The sequence below is a fragment of the Aedes albopictus genome, chromosome 2, assembly GCF_035046485.1.
Source record: "Aedes albopictus strain Foshan chromosome 2, AalbF5, whole genome shotgun sequence".
NCBI lineage: Eukaryota > Metazoa > Arthropoda > Insecta > Diptera > Culicidae > Aedes > Aedes albopictus.
The window spans coordinates 274,500,738-274,520,350 of NC_085137.1; the positions used below are offsets into that span (position 1 = coordinate 274,500,738).

General features: G+C 47.5%; 1 protein-coding gene across 1 annotated transcript; it reads left to right on the top strand.

Moving 5' to 3' along the window:
* Positions 1-5,199: 5,199 nt before the first annotated feature.
* Positions 5,200-9,372, top strand: LOC134288097 (basic proline-rich protein-like; the record flags this gene model as incomplete). The annotated part of the gene is made up of 1 exon (XM_062851823.1): positions 5,200-9,372. A coding segment is annotated over one exon (2,763 nt), but the record flags the coding sequence as incomplete, so codon positions are not given.
* Positions 9,373-19,613: the final 10,241 nt, after the last annotated feature.

Consider the following 19,613-nt stretch of genomic DNA (forward strand, 5'->3'; position numbering starts at 1 on the left):
CGAACAAATTGGTCAATTCAACCGAAATGTGGTGAGAAATACTATGTTCTGTAAGAAATCGTAATAGTGGTGTAGACTACATCTTGTTGTTAAACGTACCACGCTTCTTTTCAACGAAAGTACTGCTTTTGTAGTAACGTTTACCATGTGCGCTACTATGGTTGTAATTGTATGACCTATTTTACCATGTTCATAGTTATCTCAAGCGTGTTGCACCGGCAATTTTCAGCTGACCATGTATTGTGTTCGATATTACCACAAACATAGTAACTTACTGTGCGCTCTCGACGGTGGCCATTTTGATAAAAGTGTTTTGCTTTGTGCTCTGCCGTCGGTGTTTGTTCACATCTTAGATGATTTATTGAAGTTATTACCATTGCAAAATAGAAACAAAACTTTCGGTGATAGTATTTATAAGCGGAAAATCATGCAGGTGAGTTTAAATAACAAATAGTATGTGAGTTTTGAAGCAATACTAAGAACTCTTCACAGCAACACATCGTGCAGCAAACGAGTGCAACCCGGACGAGGTACAGTCGCTCCAGATCAGCAAGAGCTGGGAGAGCAGTACGATAAATGTTGCAAAAACGAGAAGCGGAAGGGCCACTTTCAAATGACCATTTAAACAAGGATTCCGGTTGCTGAACCATCTCAAAAGTGCGAATTGTTTCCGCCAGTCCGCAATTAGTGAGCGCCATCGACCATTGACACAATTGTTCTTCCGGATTTGGATTTATTCGGTCAATTTGTTGTTTTATGGAAATAAAGCATGTTTTAGCTCCGATTTACTTTCTAAAATAACGATTACGTGTACTAGTTGTTGAAATAGGGACCAAATGTACTAATTAAGCTTATCCTGTGCCAAAATCGTATGCGCCAAAGGAATACGCTAATTAGAAAACATTTGGTTTCTATTTCAATAACTAGCGAATTTCTACTAATTTACCATGTATCACAGAAACCCGTAGTACAAAGATTGTCAAACATGGTTAAATTTACTATGATTCAGATATATTGTGTAAACGCAACATTTATTAATTTAACTATATCTGTAGTAAAATGTGAATACTGCAAACATGGTAAAAATTACTGCAGTGCACAAATTTTTGAATATGGTAAAAATGACCGCATATTTGGTAAGGATAATAATAACATATTGTCTGCTGAAAAACGTAGGTACATTGCGGTTAATTTAACCCCCTAAAATAGTATTTTCAACCGCATCATTTTTTTTTGTGTGTAGGTACGGTTAAAAATTCTACTATGGAATCAGTAGTTTTCACAACAAAATTTATTTCAGTGTAGTACTCAGCTGGCAAGATATGAGGTCAAGGAAAAAAGCGTATTTTTACCAAAGTAGTTTTGGCAGTCGATCTTGAGAGAGAAAAAAGAAAAAAAATCGATGAAACTCTTTGTTTTCCAATATATTAGTAACTGTTAATAAGTAAACTGTTTATAGCGCATTTAGTTCACCACTGGACTATCGCACTAGTTTTCACGAGTGCGAAAACGCTAATAAAAGTGCGCGATTGCATCAAATCAACTCGGTGTCTTCAGAGCACTTGTTCTCCATAGATTGACGAAATAGTGCGCCGAAGACATCAACCTGATTTGATGCAATTGCGCACTTTTATTTACGCTTTCGCACTTATAATGTCGCAGTTCGCAGTCCAGTAGTGAACTAAATTATATCAACAATGAATCTACATACTGACTTGGTATGAATTGGAAAGCACTACACTGAGCCAAATCCCCCGATCATAGTTATATGTCAATCCTATATTACTGCACTATTGGAATAACATATGAATCTAATCATAGGATGAAAATGGGAAGTGAGAGTTATATGCGACGCATGCGGTATGACTCTCAGATCGCCGTTATACTGTTATATGTCTTGCATTTTGCTTCTATCATGTGGGCTTGGTGCGCCAATGTATATGCATCTCCAATAATATCCTTCACATTTTGAAAAAAAGTTTCCTTGAGCTAGAGCGGGAATCGAACTCACAACACCTAAGTGACCGACGCCACTAGCCGCACAACCACGAAGCTCACTTATTGGAATTGCGAAATTCTGCAAAACGTATTCCATTTTAGCTGCCAATATTGCTTTTCCATCCGGCCAAAGTTATATGCAAAGCTAATGTATCGATCGAGTTATGTGCATATAACTCCCATATGCGCAAGTGTCATTGAATTTTATTAGAACGCTTTTCAATCTGAACTGTTAGTGTTGCGGTACGTATAACGATTCATTTAACGTGAACGTGTCAGCCCAAGTAATACACTTGTCACCAAAAAGTCACGGCGGCGCAGGTTTTTGTTGCGCAGAAGTCACCGTGACTTACTTCTAACAAATAAACACTTACTTGCTAGAAGTAAGTCACTGTGACTTTTGCGCAACATAAACCTGCGCCGCCGTGACTCTTCGGTGACAAGTGTGTTACTCGGGAGACTATGGGTACAATGTATGTGTAGTGTCTGATGAAATAGGCTCTTGGAATTATTTCAGTGTAGCGAAATCCTTTCCCAGGAGCAGGCATGAATCTACTGATCTGGACCGCCGCAAACTGGAAGATTGACCAGCAATTCGAAGCGCTCCAGCTCCTATTTGACCGGTGATATTCTGGCTGGGCCAACTGGCTGTTTGCTGCAACCGGACACGATTTGTTTCTGAAAATATCGCGCTGCTGGAAGAATAGTATGATTTCCAGCGACATGGTCGGAAGATTTGAAGTTGTGCTAAAGTTGACCAAAAATAAGCTACAAATTCCAAGACAAATTCCTAGGAAAAAATGCGACTCGAGGAAGTTCTTTGTGATCTGGCAGAGGATTTACTCCAGGAATTGCTTCGGGTAATGGAGAAATCAACCGGAGCTTCCTCCAGGAATTCCTACAGGGATTCCTCAGGAGTTCCTCTAGCAATTCCGTCCTCCAGAAATTCCTTCGGTGATTCCTCCAGCTATTTGAGCAGATTCCAGGAATTCCTCCGGGGATTCATCCTTAAAATCCTTCTGGAAATCCTTCAAGGGTTCTTCCGGGAATTCTTCCGGAGATTCTTTCAGAAATTTATCTGGAGATTCCTACAGAAATTCCTCCGGAGATGCCTTCAGAAATTTCTCCAGGGATTCATCCAGGAATTCCTTCGATGATTCATCCGGGGTTTCCTCCAGGAATTCCCCGGGGATTCATTCATGAAATCCTTTTGAGATTCTTCAAGGAATTCCTCCGGAGATTCCTTCAGGAATTTCTCCAAGGATTCCTCCAGCAATTGCTTCGGAGATTCGTCCGTAATTCCTTCGGAGATTCCTTCAGAGATTAATCCATGGAAACCTTCTAGGATTCCTCCTGGAATTCTTCCGAGGATTCAGACATTTCTCCGTGAGTGCCTCCAGAAATTCCTCCAGCAATCCCTTCGGAGATTCCTCCAGAAATTCCTCCGGGAATTCAATCGAAGATTCCTCCAAAAATTCCATCGGAGATTCTTCCGGGAATTTCATCGGAGATTCCTCCGGGGTTTCCTACAGAAATTCCTCCAGGGTTTCTACAAGAATTCGTCCGGCAATTCCTCCAATTATTCCTCCAGGGAATCCTCCAGGAATTCCTCCAGAATTTTTTTTCAGGGATTCCTCCAGGAATTGTTCTAGGAATTCCTTCAGGAAGAGATTCCTCCAAGAATTACTTCCGGGATTTCTCCAAGAATTTCTTCCAGGGTTCCTCCACAAATTTCGCCAGGGATTGTTCTTGGAATTCCTTCAGGAAGAAATTCCTGGAGGAATCCTGGAAGAAATTCTTAGAGGAATCTCCAAAGGAGTTCCTGCAGGAATTCCTTCGGGGATTCCTCCTGGAATTCCCTCGGGGATTCCTGCAGGAAATCCTTTAGAGATTCCCCCAATATTTTTCTCCAGGATTTCTCCAAGAATTTCTTCAACGATTCTTCCAGGAATTTTCTCAGGGATTCTTCCAGGAATTGCTTCAGGGACTCCTTCAGGAATTCCTCCAGGAATTCCTTCAGAGATTCCTCCAGGAATTCCTTCAGAGATTCTCCCCGGAATTCCTTCAGGAATTTTTTCCGGAATTCCTTCAGGGATTCTTTCCGGAATTCCATCTGGGATTCTTAAAGGAATTCCTTCAGGGATTCTTCCCGGAATTCCTTCAGGGATTCCTCTAGGAATTCCTCTAGGAATTCCTTCTGGGATTCCGCCAGGGATTGATCTAGGAATTCCTTCAGGGATTTCGCCAGGGATTGTTCTCGGCATTCCTTCAAGGATTTTGCCGAGAATTCCTTCAGGGATCTCTCCAGGAATTCCTTCATAGATTTGTCCAAGAATTCTTTCAGCGATTCTCCCAGGAATTACTTTAGGGATCATTCCAGTAATTTCCTCAGGGATTCCTCCCGGAATTCCTTCAGGGTTTCTACCCGGAATTCCTTCAGGGATTCCTCCAGGAAATCCTTCAAGGTATCTTCCGGGAATTCCGTCGGAGAATCCTCCAGGAATTCCATCGGAGATTCCTTCGGGAAATCCATCGGAGATTCCTCAGGGAGTTCCTGCGGAGATTCCTCCGCTGTTTTCTACAGAAATTCCTCCGGGGTTTGCTACAAGAATTCGTTCGGGAATTTCTCCGATTATTCCTCCGGGGATTCCTCCAGGAATTCAACCGGGGATCCCTCCAGGAACTTCTCCGGGGATTCCCCCAGGAATTTCTTCGGGGATTCCTCCAGGAATTCCTCCGAGGATTCCTCCAGGAATGCCTCCGAGGATTCCTCCAGGAAATCCTCCAGGGATTCCTCCAGGATTTCCTCCAGGGATTCCTCCAGGAGTTCCTTCAGGGATTCCTCCAGGAATTCCTCCGGGGATTCCTCCAGGGATTCCTCCATGAATTCCTCCGGGGATTGCTCCAGGAATTCTTCCAAGGATTCTTCCGGGGATTCTTCCAGGAATTCCACCAGGAATTCCTCCAGGAATTCCACTGGGAATTCCTCCAGGAATTCCTCCGGGGATTCCTCCAGGATTTCCTCCAGGGATTCCTCCAGGAGTTCCTCCAGGGATTCCTCTAGGAGTTCCTCCAGGGATTCCTCCAGGAGTTCCTCCAGGGATTCCTCCAGGAGTTCCTCCAGGAATTCCTCCGGGGATTCCTCCGGGGATTCCTCCAGGGATTCCTCCATGAATTCCTCCGGGGATTCCTCCAGGGATTCCTCCAGGGATTCCTCCGGGGATTCCTCCAGGAATTCCTCCGGGGATTCCTCCAGGAATTCCTCCGGGGATTCCTCCAGGAATTCCTCCGGGGATTCCTCCAGGAATTCCTCCGGGGATTCCTCCAGGAATTCCTCCGGGGATTTTTCCAGGAATTCCTCCGGGGATTCCTCCAGGAATTCCTCCGGGGATTCCTCCAGGAATTCCTCCGGGGATTCCTCCAGGAATTCCTCCGGGGATTCCTCCAGGAATTCCTCCGGGGATTCCTCCAGGAATTCCTCCAGGTTTTCCTCCGGGGATTCTTCCAGAAATTCCACCGGGAATTCCTCCAGGAATTCCTCCGGGGATTCCTCCAGGAATTCCTCCGGGGATTCTTCCTAGGATTCTTCCAGAAATTCCACCGGGAATTCCTCCAGGAATTCCTCAAGGAATTCCTCCGGGAATTCCTCCAGGAATTCCTCCGGGCATTGCTCCAGAAATTCCTCCGGGCATTCCTCCAGGAATTCCTCCGGGCATTCCTCCAGGAATTCCTTCGGGCATTCCTCCAGGAATTCCTTCGGGCATTCCTCCAGGAACTCCTTCGGGCATTCCTCCAGGAATTCCTTCGAGCATTCCTCCAGGAATTCCTCCGGGCATTCCTCCAGGAATTCCTCCGGGCATTCCACCAGGAATTCCTCCGGGCATTCCTCCAGGAATTCCTCCGGGCATTCCTCCAGGAATTCCTCCGGGCATTCCTCCAGGAATTCCTCCGGGCATTCCTCCAGGAATTCCTCCGGGCATTCCTCCAGGAATTCCTCCGGGCATTCCTCCAGGAATTCCTCCGGGCATTCCTCCAGGAATTCCTCCGGGCATTCCTCCAGGAATTCCTCCGGGCATTCCTCCAGGAATTCCTCCGGGCATTCCTCAAGGAATTCCTCCGGGCATTCCTCCAGGAATTCCTCCGGGCATTCCTCCAGGAATTCCTCCGGACATTCCACCAGGAATTGCTCCGGGCATTCCTCCAGGAATTCCTCCGGGCATTCCTCCAGGAATTCCTCCAGAAATTCCTCCAGGAATTCCTCCAGAAATTCCTCCAGGAATTCCTCCAGGAATTTTTACGGGAATTCCTCCAGGAATTCCTCCAGAAATTCCTCCGGAAATTCCTCCAGGTTTTCCTCCGGGAATTCCTCCGGGAATTCCTCCGGGAATTCTTCCGGGAATTCCTCCAGGAATTCCTCCGGGAATTCCTCCAGGAATTCCTCCGGGAATTCCTCTAGGAATTCCTCCAGAAATTCCTCCAGGAATTCCTCCAGGAATTCTTACGGGAATTCCTCCAGGAATTCCTCCAGGAATTCCTCCAGGAATTCCTCCGGGAATTCTTCCAGGAATTCCTCCGGGAATTCCTCCAGGAATTCTTCCGAGGATTCCTCCAGGAATTCCTCCGGGAATTCCTTCAGGAATTCCTCCAGGAATTCCTCCGGGAATTCCTCCAGGAATTCCTCCGGGAATTCCTCCAGGAATTCCTCCGGGAATTCCTCCAGGAATTCCTCCAGGAATTCCTCCGGGGATTCCTCCAGGAATTCCTCCGGGGATTCCTCCAGGAATTCCTCCGGGAATTCCTCCAGGAATTCCTCCGGGAATTCCTCCAGGAATTCCTCCGGGAATTCCTCCAGGAATTCCTCCGGGAATTCCTCCAGGAATTCCTCCGGGAATTCCTCCAGGAATTCCTCCGGGAATTCCTCCAGGAATTCCTCCGGGAATTCCTCCAGGAATTCCTCCGGGAATTCCTCCAGGAATTCCTCCGGGAATTCCTCCAGGAATTCCTCCGGGGATTCCTCCAGGAATTCCTCCGGGGATTTTTCCAGGAATTCCTCCGGGGATTCCTCCAGGAATTCCTCCGGGGATTCCTCCAGGAATTCCTCCGGGGATTCCTCCAGGAATTCCTCCGGGGATTCCTCCAGGAATTCCTCCGGGGATTCCTCCAGGAATTCCTCCGGGGATTCCTCCAGGCATTCCTCCGGGGATTCCTCCAGGAATTCCTCCGGGGATTTTCTCCAGGAATTCCTCTGGGGATTCCTCCAGGAATTCCTCCGGGGATTCCTCCAGGAATTCCTCCGGGGATTCCTTCAGGAATTCCTCCGGGGATTCCTCCAGGAATTCCTCCGGGGATTCCTCCACGAATTTCTCCGGGGATTCCTCCACGAATTTCTCCGGGGATTCCTCCAAGAATTCCTCCGGGGATTCCTTCAGGAATTCCTCCGGGCATTCCTCCAGGAATTCCTCCGGGGATTCCTCCAGGAATTCCTCCGGGGATTCCTCCAGGAATTCCTTCGGGGATTTCTCCAGGAATTCCTCCGGGGATTCCTCCAGGAATTTCTCCAGGAATTCCTCCGGGAATTCCTCCAGGAATTCCTCCGGAAATTCCTCTAGGAATTCCTCCGGGAATTCCTTCGGGAATTCCTTCAGGAATTCCTTAGGGAATTCCTCCAGGATATCCTTCGGGAATTCCTCCAGGAATTCCTTCGGAAACTACTCCAGGGGTTCCTTCGGGAATTCTTCCAGGAATTCCTTCGGGAATTCCTCCAGGAATTCCTCCGGGAATTCCTCCAGGAATTCCTTCGGGAAATCCTCCAGGAATTCCTTCGGGAATAGACCATTCCCGTCTGACCTAACCCCTCTGTTTCTTATTTTTCTTCGAAAGACAATTGTTTTTGATGACTATTGCCGTTTTCAGATTGTTTTTATATGTGCTCCTGATTTTCTTACAAATTTTCAAAAACTGTGAAACTCACCACATTTTCAAATGAAATCACCATGCGAAGTAGTTTTTGGTAATCCTGTTCATGGTGAATATTTTTTTCACCTCTCAGAAAATGAGAAACACATGGGAGCCCTATGCTGTCATGTTTGTTTACACTCGGAAACGTCAAACTAATCAAACGATTCCGATGATTCCGATTCCACCCAGGAAGGTCAGCTCAAACAGAATCGGCGGCGAAGAGGTCCCATACGGACGCGACCACCTCAACCACTGATTGGATTGCTGAAGATCATCTTAGCCAAAAGAAAAATTATTGGAAAAAAATATACCGTGCGCTGTGCGCGAAATCAACCAGCGGTCGTCGACAACAGCAAAATAAATATCTAGGAGCGCATCACGGACATCAGCCGGATCAGCTACAAGAAGTGCTACAAGGTCCAGAAAGAGCATAGCAAGCTGGATGTGAAAGATGTGCGATGCAGCCATGAGCGCATACATGCACTGCAGGACATCAGACGGAAAGTGAAAAGCCGAAACTGCCGCAGCGGCTGCTGCCATGATTCAAGCTGCTGGGCCCAATGTTGATCCGCGGGTTCCGAAAACGAAAATTAGGTGAGCAGTTGATCGTAGATAGAATAATAGGAATAAAACGAAACGATAACGGACCCTAAACGCCAGAAGCAGGATAGTGAGGCAGCGCCAGAGGCCGTCGGGTCCTACGGAAAGTGGCAAACGATGAAGCACCCTGCAGGGAGCAACTACCGGTTGATTTGAAAATGCCGGCCGTTCCGGATCCACTATATGTTCCAAGTGTGGTACTGGAAGTGAAGGAGAAGTTTTCGCATCAAGGTTTCGGTCCTGGGACCGAAAATTTCACCTCGTTCGCCTGCATGTTCTTCCCGGTGAGTTGACATTTATCAAAAACAGCTGGGATTTAGCGCAGCACACCCGTTTACTTTGCCAGAATTCCCTTCTTCTTCTTCTTGGCGTAACGTCCTCACTGGGACAAAGCCTGATTCTCAGCTTAGTGTTCAATGAGCACTTCCACAGTTTTTAACTGAGAGCTTCCTCTGCCAATGACCATTTTGCATGTGTATATCGTGTGGCAGGCACGAAGATACTCTATGCCCAAGGAGAATTCCCATCACATGTTGATATTTACCGGTGACATCCGATGGGAAAGATGATTTTCGTGGTTCCTCTCCTGCTCGTCAATCAACGAATATAATGGGAATTTCGGATGAAGATACGTTAGAAATGACGGGGAAAGAACACCGGAAGTATTGGACCGGATCTTGGCAAAGTGAACGGTATTCTACACGAAGCCTCAGCTGTTCTTGGCGGATCTCTACTTACCTTGCAGAACTTCCCAGCGAACAAGGTGAAGTTGGCGATTCCAGAGCCGAAGCCTTGAGGTGGAATTATCGAGAGTCATCTTTTTTTGCAAAAGTCTTTGCAAAAGTTTTTTGAGAAGTCCCAAAAAAATGACCACGTGGTTTATGGACAGCCCCTAAGTTACTTGATAGTCCTTTACATTACCGTTGCAGCACCAAATCGAAGTCGCGACTCTCGCGACATGCAAAGTTACAGCTGGGAACTGAATTTTACCCATTGTTGGCATTACACATCATTCAGCTAATTAAGAGCTATTTATACAATATGCGCTCATCCGAATCGAGTTTCGACACATAAAAGTGGATAAAAGCTCAATTTTTGCACTCCAGGGTCCGTTCATTAATTACGTAAGAGTTTATAGGGGGAGGGGGAAGAAGGTTTGAGAAATCGTATGCGTCTACAAAAATATTTAAATTTTTAAGCGCTACAAAAAAAACTTACAAGGGCCCATCGGACGCTCCGGTGGCGAAAGTTCCCCATTTTTCCATAAACGCTCAGGTGACGAAAGTGCCCCACTTTCCCGTACGGTTGTGAACGAAACCACTCAAGCTCCCACAAGTGTAAACACGGCGACAGCGCGGGACCACTCACCACCGACGATAATAATTGATGATGACATCTGTGAGCGAGCGCGCGTCATCGCGGCGGCGGCCAGTTAGATGAACGAGTGCATGCCGCTCGTGAGTGACCCGTGAGTGGCTTCCTTCAGACAGTGCAGCCAGATTGACGGAAGATTCTAGAATGTTCTATTCGGGAGTGTTGTGGAACATTCTGGATGCATTCTAGAGTACTATATAAGGAGAGCAGAAACATCGAACAGCGAAATAGTGTGATTTGACCCGGCAAACGGTCAAGTAGTGATAAGTGTAATTCGAAGTGTAAAAGCGTTCGCGTGGCTTCGACAACGCGAAGTAGAAGTGTAAAAGCGTTTGCGTGCCTTCGACAACGCAAAGTTAGTTGTGAATAAAGTGGTTTAAGTGTAAACCTTGTGTTTCTTTCTGAGGAAAGAAAATTCCCCGTTTGAGGCACTGCGGCGCCTCAACATTTGGTCCGTCCGAGCCGGATACCGTACCTGTGGAGTGGAACCGGCCTACAGTCCCCGGTTCTTTATCGAAGCGAGGAACCTCTGCCGGTCAGCGAGCCGACCGGAGCTAACGACACCTTGCCGCCGGCAAGGATACCAACACGTCGAGGCCTTCTGCTGATTTGAAGAGCAATCAGTGGAAGCAGGACCCTGTCCCTGGAGATCGCCGGTCAACAAGGGATCGGTACAGTGATTAGTTCCCCTGGTTAACGAGGCGACCAGCTGAGGAATCCCTGCCGGTCTGTGGACGACTGGCACCAACGTTGACGTCTTTGCCGCCGGCAAAGACACCATCCCATCGGAGGGTTTCCGTCGATCTACGAGTCGGTCGGCCCCAGCGCAGCTTCCTACTGGTCAAAGAGGCGACCAGTAGTAGGATCCCTACCAGTAAACGAGAGCATCGTTGCGAACGGTGACATCCTTGCCGCTGGCGAGGACACCAGCCTATCGAAGAGTCGGTCGGCCGCAGCGAAGTGTCCTGCTGGTCATCGAGGTGACTAGTCGAGGAATCCCTGCCGGTCTGTGGACAATCGGCACCAACGTTGTCTTCTTTGCCGCCGGCAAAGACACCACCCATCGGAGGATTTCTACCGATCGACGAGTCGGTCGGTCTCAGCGAAGATTTCTGCTGGTCGAGGAGCGATCAGTGGAAAGGCGACCCTTCCCATTGGAGGATTTTCCGCCGGTCAGCGAGGAGATCGGCACCAGCGAGTTGTTCCCCTGGTCAACGAGGCGACCAGCCGAGGAATCCCTGCTGATCTGTGGACGATTGACAACAACGGTGACTTCTTTGCCGCCGGCAAAGACACCATCCCGTAAAAGGAATCCCGCCGATTGACGAGTCAGTCGGTCCTGGTGAAGCGTCCTGCTGGTCATCGAGGCGACCAGCTGAGGAGTTCCGTACCGGTCAACGAGTGATCGGTATCAACGCTGACATCCTTACCGCCGGTGAGGACATCAACGTATCGAAGACTCGGTCGGCCGCAGCGAAGCGTCCTGCTGGTCATTGAGACGACCAGTCGAGGAATTCTGCTGGTCAGTATACGACGAGCATCAAGAGTGACATCTTTGCCGCCGGCAAAAGCATCCACGAGAAGATTTCCTGCCGATCACCGAGGCCATCGGCCCCAGAAGAAGTGTTTCTCTGGTCAACGGGCGAGAGGAATTACCGCCGGTCAGTGGAAGATCGGCACTGGATTTGTCATTCTTGCCGTCGGCAAGACAACCAAGAAGACAATTTTATACCGATCAGCGAGCCTTGCGATCGGTACCGTAAAACCCTTCTGCTGATCAAAGAGGTATCAGTGGAAGCAGGACAGCCCTGCTAGTCACCGAGGACAAGATCGTCCGCCGATCAGTGAGGTGTTCGGTCCTAACAAAGTCGTTCCCCTGGTCAACATGGTGACCAGTCGAGGATTTCCGCCGGTAAAAGGAGATCGGCACCGTCGGTGAATTCTTGCATGAGCACCGAAAAGAGGACTTATCGACCAACCATCGACCGTCGAAGTGAAGATGGGACACCGCACACTGGAATTTGAGGCACCCGCCATGCATGAGACACAGCTGCTCATGCATCTCCGTGAACAGGTCTCGCGGAAGATCCGGTACGTCATCGGAAACCTGGTGGAGGCGAACCACGACCCTTCGAAGATAAGATCATCGCTCCTGCGGGTGTACGAGAAGAAGCTAGGCACGTACTACCAGGAGTACGCTAAGCTTCACCAGGAGATCTTGGACTGGATCCCTGCATCGGAGTTCAAGGAACAGGAAGAGCTGCAGATGGACTTCAACCGACTACACATCGAAGCGCTGCTAAGGATAGAGATGCTATCCGTGAGCTTGGCTGGTGAGTACCAACTCAGCGAGAGTGAGGTCCGTGTTTGGGAAAGCTTCCAAAGCAGGCAGCGATTAGAACCTGCTCCGGAGGAGCTCTCAGGCCAGTCCAACGTGAAACCGCTACATCACGTTGCGACGACCGTCAGCAATGTGGAGTCCGCTCAGGAAAAGCGCTCCAATCGGCCCAGTGTGACATCAACAAATCACACTGTGATCCCAACCCAGCCACCAGCCAAGTTGCAGCCGAAAGAGTGCCGAGCGTTTGGTGGCTTCCATAACCGGCATCAGGAGAAGTCCGTCTCAGAAGCACTCTACGACTCATCCAGTCTAGAGCCGCCGGCAATCTCTGAGACGTCCAAGGACGAATCGAACAACATTTACGGGGAACACGATAGGTCGTCCTGTACGAAGAAACCGCGTCACACAACGAGATGTGGCGTACCATGCAGTAAAGATCGACAAGGCGTGGATTGGAAGCGGACTTCCCTCCGGACAGAGTTGACACCGACAAAGCAATCCAGGCAGTCCTGTATGCCGCTATCGAGTGGCACTGCGATATCCGTCCAGGAAATCCAACCAGTCAGCGAGGATTGGAGACCTTCTGGAAGAACGCCATGGATTCACCACCAATCGCAGTGTGGTTGCAAGAAGCTCTTCAGCGCACCCAGAATAGAACGACCGACTCGAAGAGTGCGATCAGATCACCAACCGAAGAATGCTCAGAAGGAGCACTGCAAGCCGGAAGTGGATCATCGACACCGCTCGGAGCCCGCTCAGAAAAAGAACTCCAATCAGCCAAGAGTAGAATCGTATCCAAACGTGCATTCTACGACACCCGTCGATCATCCGGAATCCGCTCGGAAGGAGCATTCCAAGCTGACCAGTAGCGAGCAGCAGCTACGTCATGTGGAGTCCAGCATAAGGACAGTGACAGTGGCAGCCGTGAAGTGCCCAGAGCTTGCTCAGGAGAAGCTCTCTGGTCCGTCCAGTGTGGAACAGCCCGTTCACACTGCAACCTTCGTCGAAGGATCCGCCTACACCCCGAGAATGCAGGCTAATCCGTCTGTAAAGGAGCTGATGAATCTCCAGACACGTACCACCGAGTCCACGACAAGCACAAGAGGGTCAGAGTCCGCTCAGGAGGAGCTCTCTGATTTGTCCTGCGTAGAATACCCTCTACGCACAGCGACATCAGCCGTAGAACCAAAGTCCGCTTACAAGAAGCATTGCAAGCTGTGCAGTAATGATCTGCCAGATTCCACTGCAGAAACCCCGAGACACGTGAAGATCGCTCAGGATGAGCGCTTCAAGCTGTCGCACGTAAAGCCATTGTGTGGTGCAACAGCTGCAATCCCATGGGAGATCGTTCTGGACGAACCGCGTCTGCTGTCACACGAAGAGCTCTCTCCTGTGACAGTTCTCGACCAGGGTTGTTAACGTTAATCAACGATTAACGCCGTTAACGTTAATTTTCGTCCGAATCAACGTCAACGGCGATGCGTTAATTTTCTAGCCAGTTAACGTTAACGTCAACAGAATGCGTTAAATTAACGTCAACGAATGTCGTTAATTTTGGCGTTAATTGATGTGATTTGCTTTGTGATCTATGTGACACTTGTGTTTTTTTTTTTTTCAATTTTTGGGTAGATTAATATTTGTGTTTGAAATTTTTTTTTTTCATTACTCACTTGCAAGAATTTTTTTTTAGGAACTTGTGCGCCGGCATTTGACCAATAGTGTCATAATTGAATCAATATCGTCCACGTCAAGAAGCTGCAAAATGCTTTGCCGACTTACTCAGGAAGCGTGAGTTTATGCTTCGGAAGGAAGTAATGGTGTTGGTGCATTACGCACCTTCAACTGTGAACTGAGCGCGCTTGTTATGCAATACACCCAGCGCCAGGGGACCCGCAAGCGGCAAGGTAGGCCTACTGCTCATCTTTTGCGAGTGTGTTAGTGTGACTGGTAACGCGACCAGAAGCCTGGTCGAATCCTGCTTGGAAATCGGTTTATTTTGCCGATGGGGATGGCCCGCGAAATCGCATTGTGTTGTTTGGGAAGGCCCGCTCGATGCATGTTAGGTAGGCGTAGTTTGCTCGAGTTTGACGTGCCTGCACCCTCCCTGGGAAGTGCCCAACGCGCTCTAATTTCGTCCATGACTATCCCCCGGTGTTTTTAGGCTATCCACATGTTGTTTGTGGACAATTATAAAACGTGACTCATCTTATGTAGCTATTGAGTTGATCACAGTAGCCATTCATGCAAATGTCAAACATTTTCCCAGCAAAATATAATTGTCAGTGTTTCATCTGCTTGTCTAAGATATCATATAAATCACAGCCCAATAGATGTGACACTAACGAAATTTCAATCTCGTATATCTCATGATCCTGATTACTTAGAGAGTTGGTGTCTTCGGCAAAGTTGTATGGCTGGTCAAGGACTAACCGATAATAAGACTTATGTTTCCAAATTCCACCGCTAGGCTGTGCTAGTGAGCTAACAAATTTTGTTTTTCATATATATCAGGAAAATTTGCAAAAAAAAATGTAACTAGCGCTGCCTAGCTGCAGCAACTCGAACCAAACGATAATTATTCTGAAAGCCCTTGATCTACCAAACAATTTTGCCGAAGACACTATCTTTCTAAAAAATCAGAGTGCTGAGATATGTAAAATGTAAAATTTGTTTGCTCTCTAGCGCCGCCTAGCAGTGAAATCACGAATCATACGGCCCATATTCTGAAAGCCCTTGACCAGCTGAACAACTTTGCCGAAGAAACCAACTCTCTAAGTAATCAGGATCCTGAGATATATGGGATGGAAATTTTGTCAGTGTTGCATCTGCTTGTCTATGATATCACATAAATCACAGACAAATAGATGTGACACTAACGAAATTTCAATCTCATCTATCTCATGATCCTGATTACTTAGAGAGTTGGTGTCTTCGGCAAAGTTGTTTGGCTGGTCAAGGACTAACCAATAATTAGACTTAAGATTCAAAATTCCACCGCTAGGCGGCGCTAGAGAGCAAACAAATTTTAAAGTTCGCATATCTCAGCATCCTGATTTTGTAGAAAGATGGTGTCTTCGGCAATATTGTTTGGTAGATCAAGGGCTTTCAGAATAATTATAATTACCGTTTGGTTCAAGTTTCTGCAGCTAGGCGGCACTAGATGCAATTTTTTGCAAATTTTCCTGATATATATAAAAAACAAAATTTGTTAGCTCACTAGCATCGCCTAGCGGTGGAATTTGGAAACATAAGTCTTATTATCGGTTAGTCCTTGACCAGCCATACAACTTTGCCGAAGACACCAACTCTTTAAGTAATCAGGATCATGAGATATACGAGATTGAAATTTCGTTAGTGTCACATCTATTGATCTGTGATTTATGTGATATCTTAGACAAGCAGATGAAACACTGACAAAATTTCCATCCCATATATCTCAGGATCCTGATTACTTAGTGAATTGAATTGAGAAGAATCTGAATTATTCGATTTTGCACACCTTTCTGACAAATTCACCGAAATATTTGGTAAGACCCAAGTAGATTCACTAAAATGTACAGTCTAGTATCAATTAAATGTGTATTACAATTAACGTAAAATTAACGGAGTCGTTAACGTTAAATCAACGATCCGCGTTAACGTTAACGTTGATCAACGCTTCCAAAAAATCAACGGAAGAATCGTTGATCGTTACAATTAACGTTAACGAATTAACGAAACGGCGTTAATCGTTGATTAACGTTAACAACCCTGCTCGACCTAGTTTTCCACCAAGTGGAATCCACTCAGGTGGAGCCCTTTAAGCCGTCGTATGTGAAGACATCGGTAAAGCCAGCGGTGTTTCCCAAGGGCTCAGAGACCATGGAGTGTGGAACTGTTACAGTAGTCAGCGTGATGCTGGCTCTGGACACTGCTGTACGTGTCACGGTTTTTGACAGTAACAGCGAGAAGGGAAGGTTCCATGACCTTCAAAGACTGAAGGCCACGAAGAAGTGGCACACCAAGCCAGCGAAACCACCACCAAGGACTTCTGCGAATGTTTCAAGGTCTGCTCTGGTGGGCGGGTTTATCAGTGCGGAAGTTTGCTCTGAGATGATTGTCGAGCAACTCAGCCCATCCAAGGAAGGACACGCTGGATTATCCAAACTGATGGAGATATCGTGTGTCAAAGTACCCACCAAGTGTCGCCTCCAACCACCACGACGAAGACGGAGCTTGGGAAAGATTCCGACGAGTCGACTACCGCTTCAATCCGATTGCAGGGAAGACAACTGGCACCCGATGCCATTGCTTCGACAGGAGTGCTTCCAGCCCGGGGGCAGTATGTTCGCGCCCATCGGACGCTCCGGTGGCGAAAGTTCCCCATTTTTCCATAAACGCTCCGGTGACGAAAGTGCCCCACTTTCCCCTACGGTTGTGAACGACACCACTAAAGCTCCCACAAGTGTAAACACGGCGACAGCGCGGGACCACTCACCACCGACGATAATGATTGATGATGACAGCTGTGAGCGAGCGCGCGTCATCGCGGCGGCGGCCAGTTAGATGAACGAGTGCATGCCGCTCGTGAGTGACCCGTGAGTGGCTTCCTTCAGACAGTGCAGCCAGATTGACGGAAGATTCTAGAATGTTCTATCCGGGAGTGTTGTGGAACATTCTGGATGCATTCTAGAGTACTATATAAGGAGAGCAGAAACATCGAACAGCGAAATAGTGTGATTTGACCCGGCAAACGGTCAAGTAGTGATAAGTGTAATTCGAAGTGTAAAAGCGTTCGCGTGGCTTCGACAACGCGAAGTAGAAGTGTAAAAGCGTTTGCGTGGCTTCGACAACGCAAAGTTAGTTGTGAATAAAGTGGTTTAAGTGTAAACCTTGTGTTTCTTTCTGAGGAAAGAAAATTCCCCGTTTGAGGCACTGCGGCGCCTCAACATTTTTAAGCGCTACAACAAGACAATGGAGTTTGGAACTCTAGACAGCGTGAATTTGGCTTCAGACGCTGCTGCACGTGTCACGATCTTCGACACCAACGGTAAGCAGGAGAACCTACAGAGACTTAAGACCACAAAAAAGTGGCACACCAAGCCAGCAGAACCACCACCAAAGACTATTGCGGACGATTCGAGATCTGCTCGAGTTGGTGAGTTTACCTGTGCGAAAGGTTGCTCAGAAACATCCATCGAACAACTCTACCCAGCCAATGATGAACACGTTGGATTATTCGATCTGAAGACGTATTGTGTCAAATTGCCCATCAGAGTAGCCATCAACCAACACGACGAGAACGGAGTTTGGGAAAGATACCGAAGCGTCGACTACTGCTTCAAATGCATTGCAGAGAAGACAACTGGCATGCGATGCCGTTGCTTCGACAAGTGTGCTTCCAGCCCGGGGCAGTATGTTCGCGCCCATCGGACGCTCCGGTGGCGAAAGCGACCCACTTTCCCATAAACGCTTTGGTACCCCGTTTTCCCCTATAAGACTGAGCAACGCCACTCCAGCTCCCACAAATGTAAACACGGCGACAGCGCACCACTCACCACCGACGATGATTGCGATGATGATTGATGATGACAGCTGCGAGAGAGCGCGCATCATCGCGGCGGCACCCAGTTGGTCGAACATGTGCAGGCCGCTCGTGAGTGACCGTGTGTGACTTTCTTCGAGCAGTGCAGCCAGATCGACGGAAGGTTCTAGAATGTTTTATCCGGGAACATTGTGGAACATTCTGGATGCCTTCTGGGGAGCTATATAAGGAGCGCGTCAACTGCGTACGATGAAATAGTTTATTCTGACCCGGCAAACGGTCACGTAGTGTTTAGTGATAAAGGTAAAATGAAGTGTACTTACAAGCGTTGGCGTGGCTTGGACAACGCCAAGTTAAGTAAATAAAGTGTTTGAAGTGAAAACTCGTGCGTTTTCTTTCTGAGGAAAGAAATTCCCCGTTTGAGGCACTGCGGCGCCTCAACATTTGGTCCTTCGAACCGGTGTAGCAGGCACGAAGATACTCTATGCCCAAGGAGAATTCCCATCACATGTTGATATTTACCGGTGACATCCGATGGGAAAGATGATTTTCGTGGTTCCTCTCCTGCTCGTCAATCAACGAATATAATGGGAATTTCGGATGAAGATACGTTAGAAATGACGGGGAAAGAACACCGGAAGTATTGGACCGGATCTTGGCAAAGTGAACGGTATTCTACACGAAGCCTCAGCTGTTCTTGGCGGATCTCTACTTACCTTGCAGAACTTCCCAGCGAACAAGGTGAAGTTGGCGATTCCAGAGCCGAAGCCTTGAGGTGGAATTATCGAGAGTCATCTTTTTTTGCAAAAGTCTTTGCAAAAGTTTTTTGAGAAGTCCCAAAAAAATGACCACGTGGTTTATGGACAGCCCCTAAGTTACTTGATAGTCCTTTACATTACCGTTGCAGCACCAAATCGAAGTCGCGACTCTCGCGACATGCAAAGTTACAGCTGGGAAGTAAATTTTACCCATTGTTGGCATTACACATCATTCAGCTAATTAAGAGCTATTTATACAATATGCGCTCATCCGAATCGAGTTGCGACACATAAAAGTGGATAAAAGCTCAATTTTTGCACTCCAGGGTCCGTTCATTAATTACGTAAGAGTTTATAGGGGGAGGGGGAAGAAGGTTTGAGAAATCGTATGCGTCTACAAAAATATTTAAATTTTTAAGCGCTACAAAAAAAACTTACAAGAGGGGAGGAGGTGCCTAAAAATCGAAAAAATTAACTTACGTAATGAATGGACAGCCCAAAGAGGACTTTGGATTTCAACCAAAAGCATTATAGGGTATGGGACCATTTGGGTACTTGCGTTTTGGGACACGAGCATGGAGAAAGGCTTTTTTTCTAAATGTGTTCAATTTAAGAAGCATGAGTATAAAAGATGCATGAAACGCCAATAAATTTGATTGGGTTTTATTAATTGTTGTCTGTGACACGGTTTGTAAAAACAGGAAAACCACAACTAGGTGAGCTCAACTAAGCGATCGCCAAGGGAGCTGCTGAACCACACTACGGCTCTGCATACGTTCACCACTAATGGCTCCATTCTCATTTGGGTCGGAGTGGACTCTGCATTCAAGAACCCGGGCGGAATATTATGCAACTGTGCCAGTCGCGGCAGTTTAGAGGCAGCTGTCCTCAACCGTCGGCTGGTCACAGTTCAGCAGAAATTTAAACTGTCTCGTGCAGTCAATGCAGCGACGTGGTTTGTCGTCCGCCTGCACCACCGATATCGTGGGCTTCTGAACCGCATTGAAGTCCGATTTGCTAAAGAAGGTAATCTTGCTGTTTCACTTTCCGCTTGGGCGGT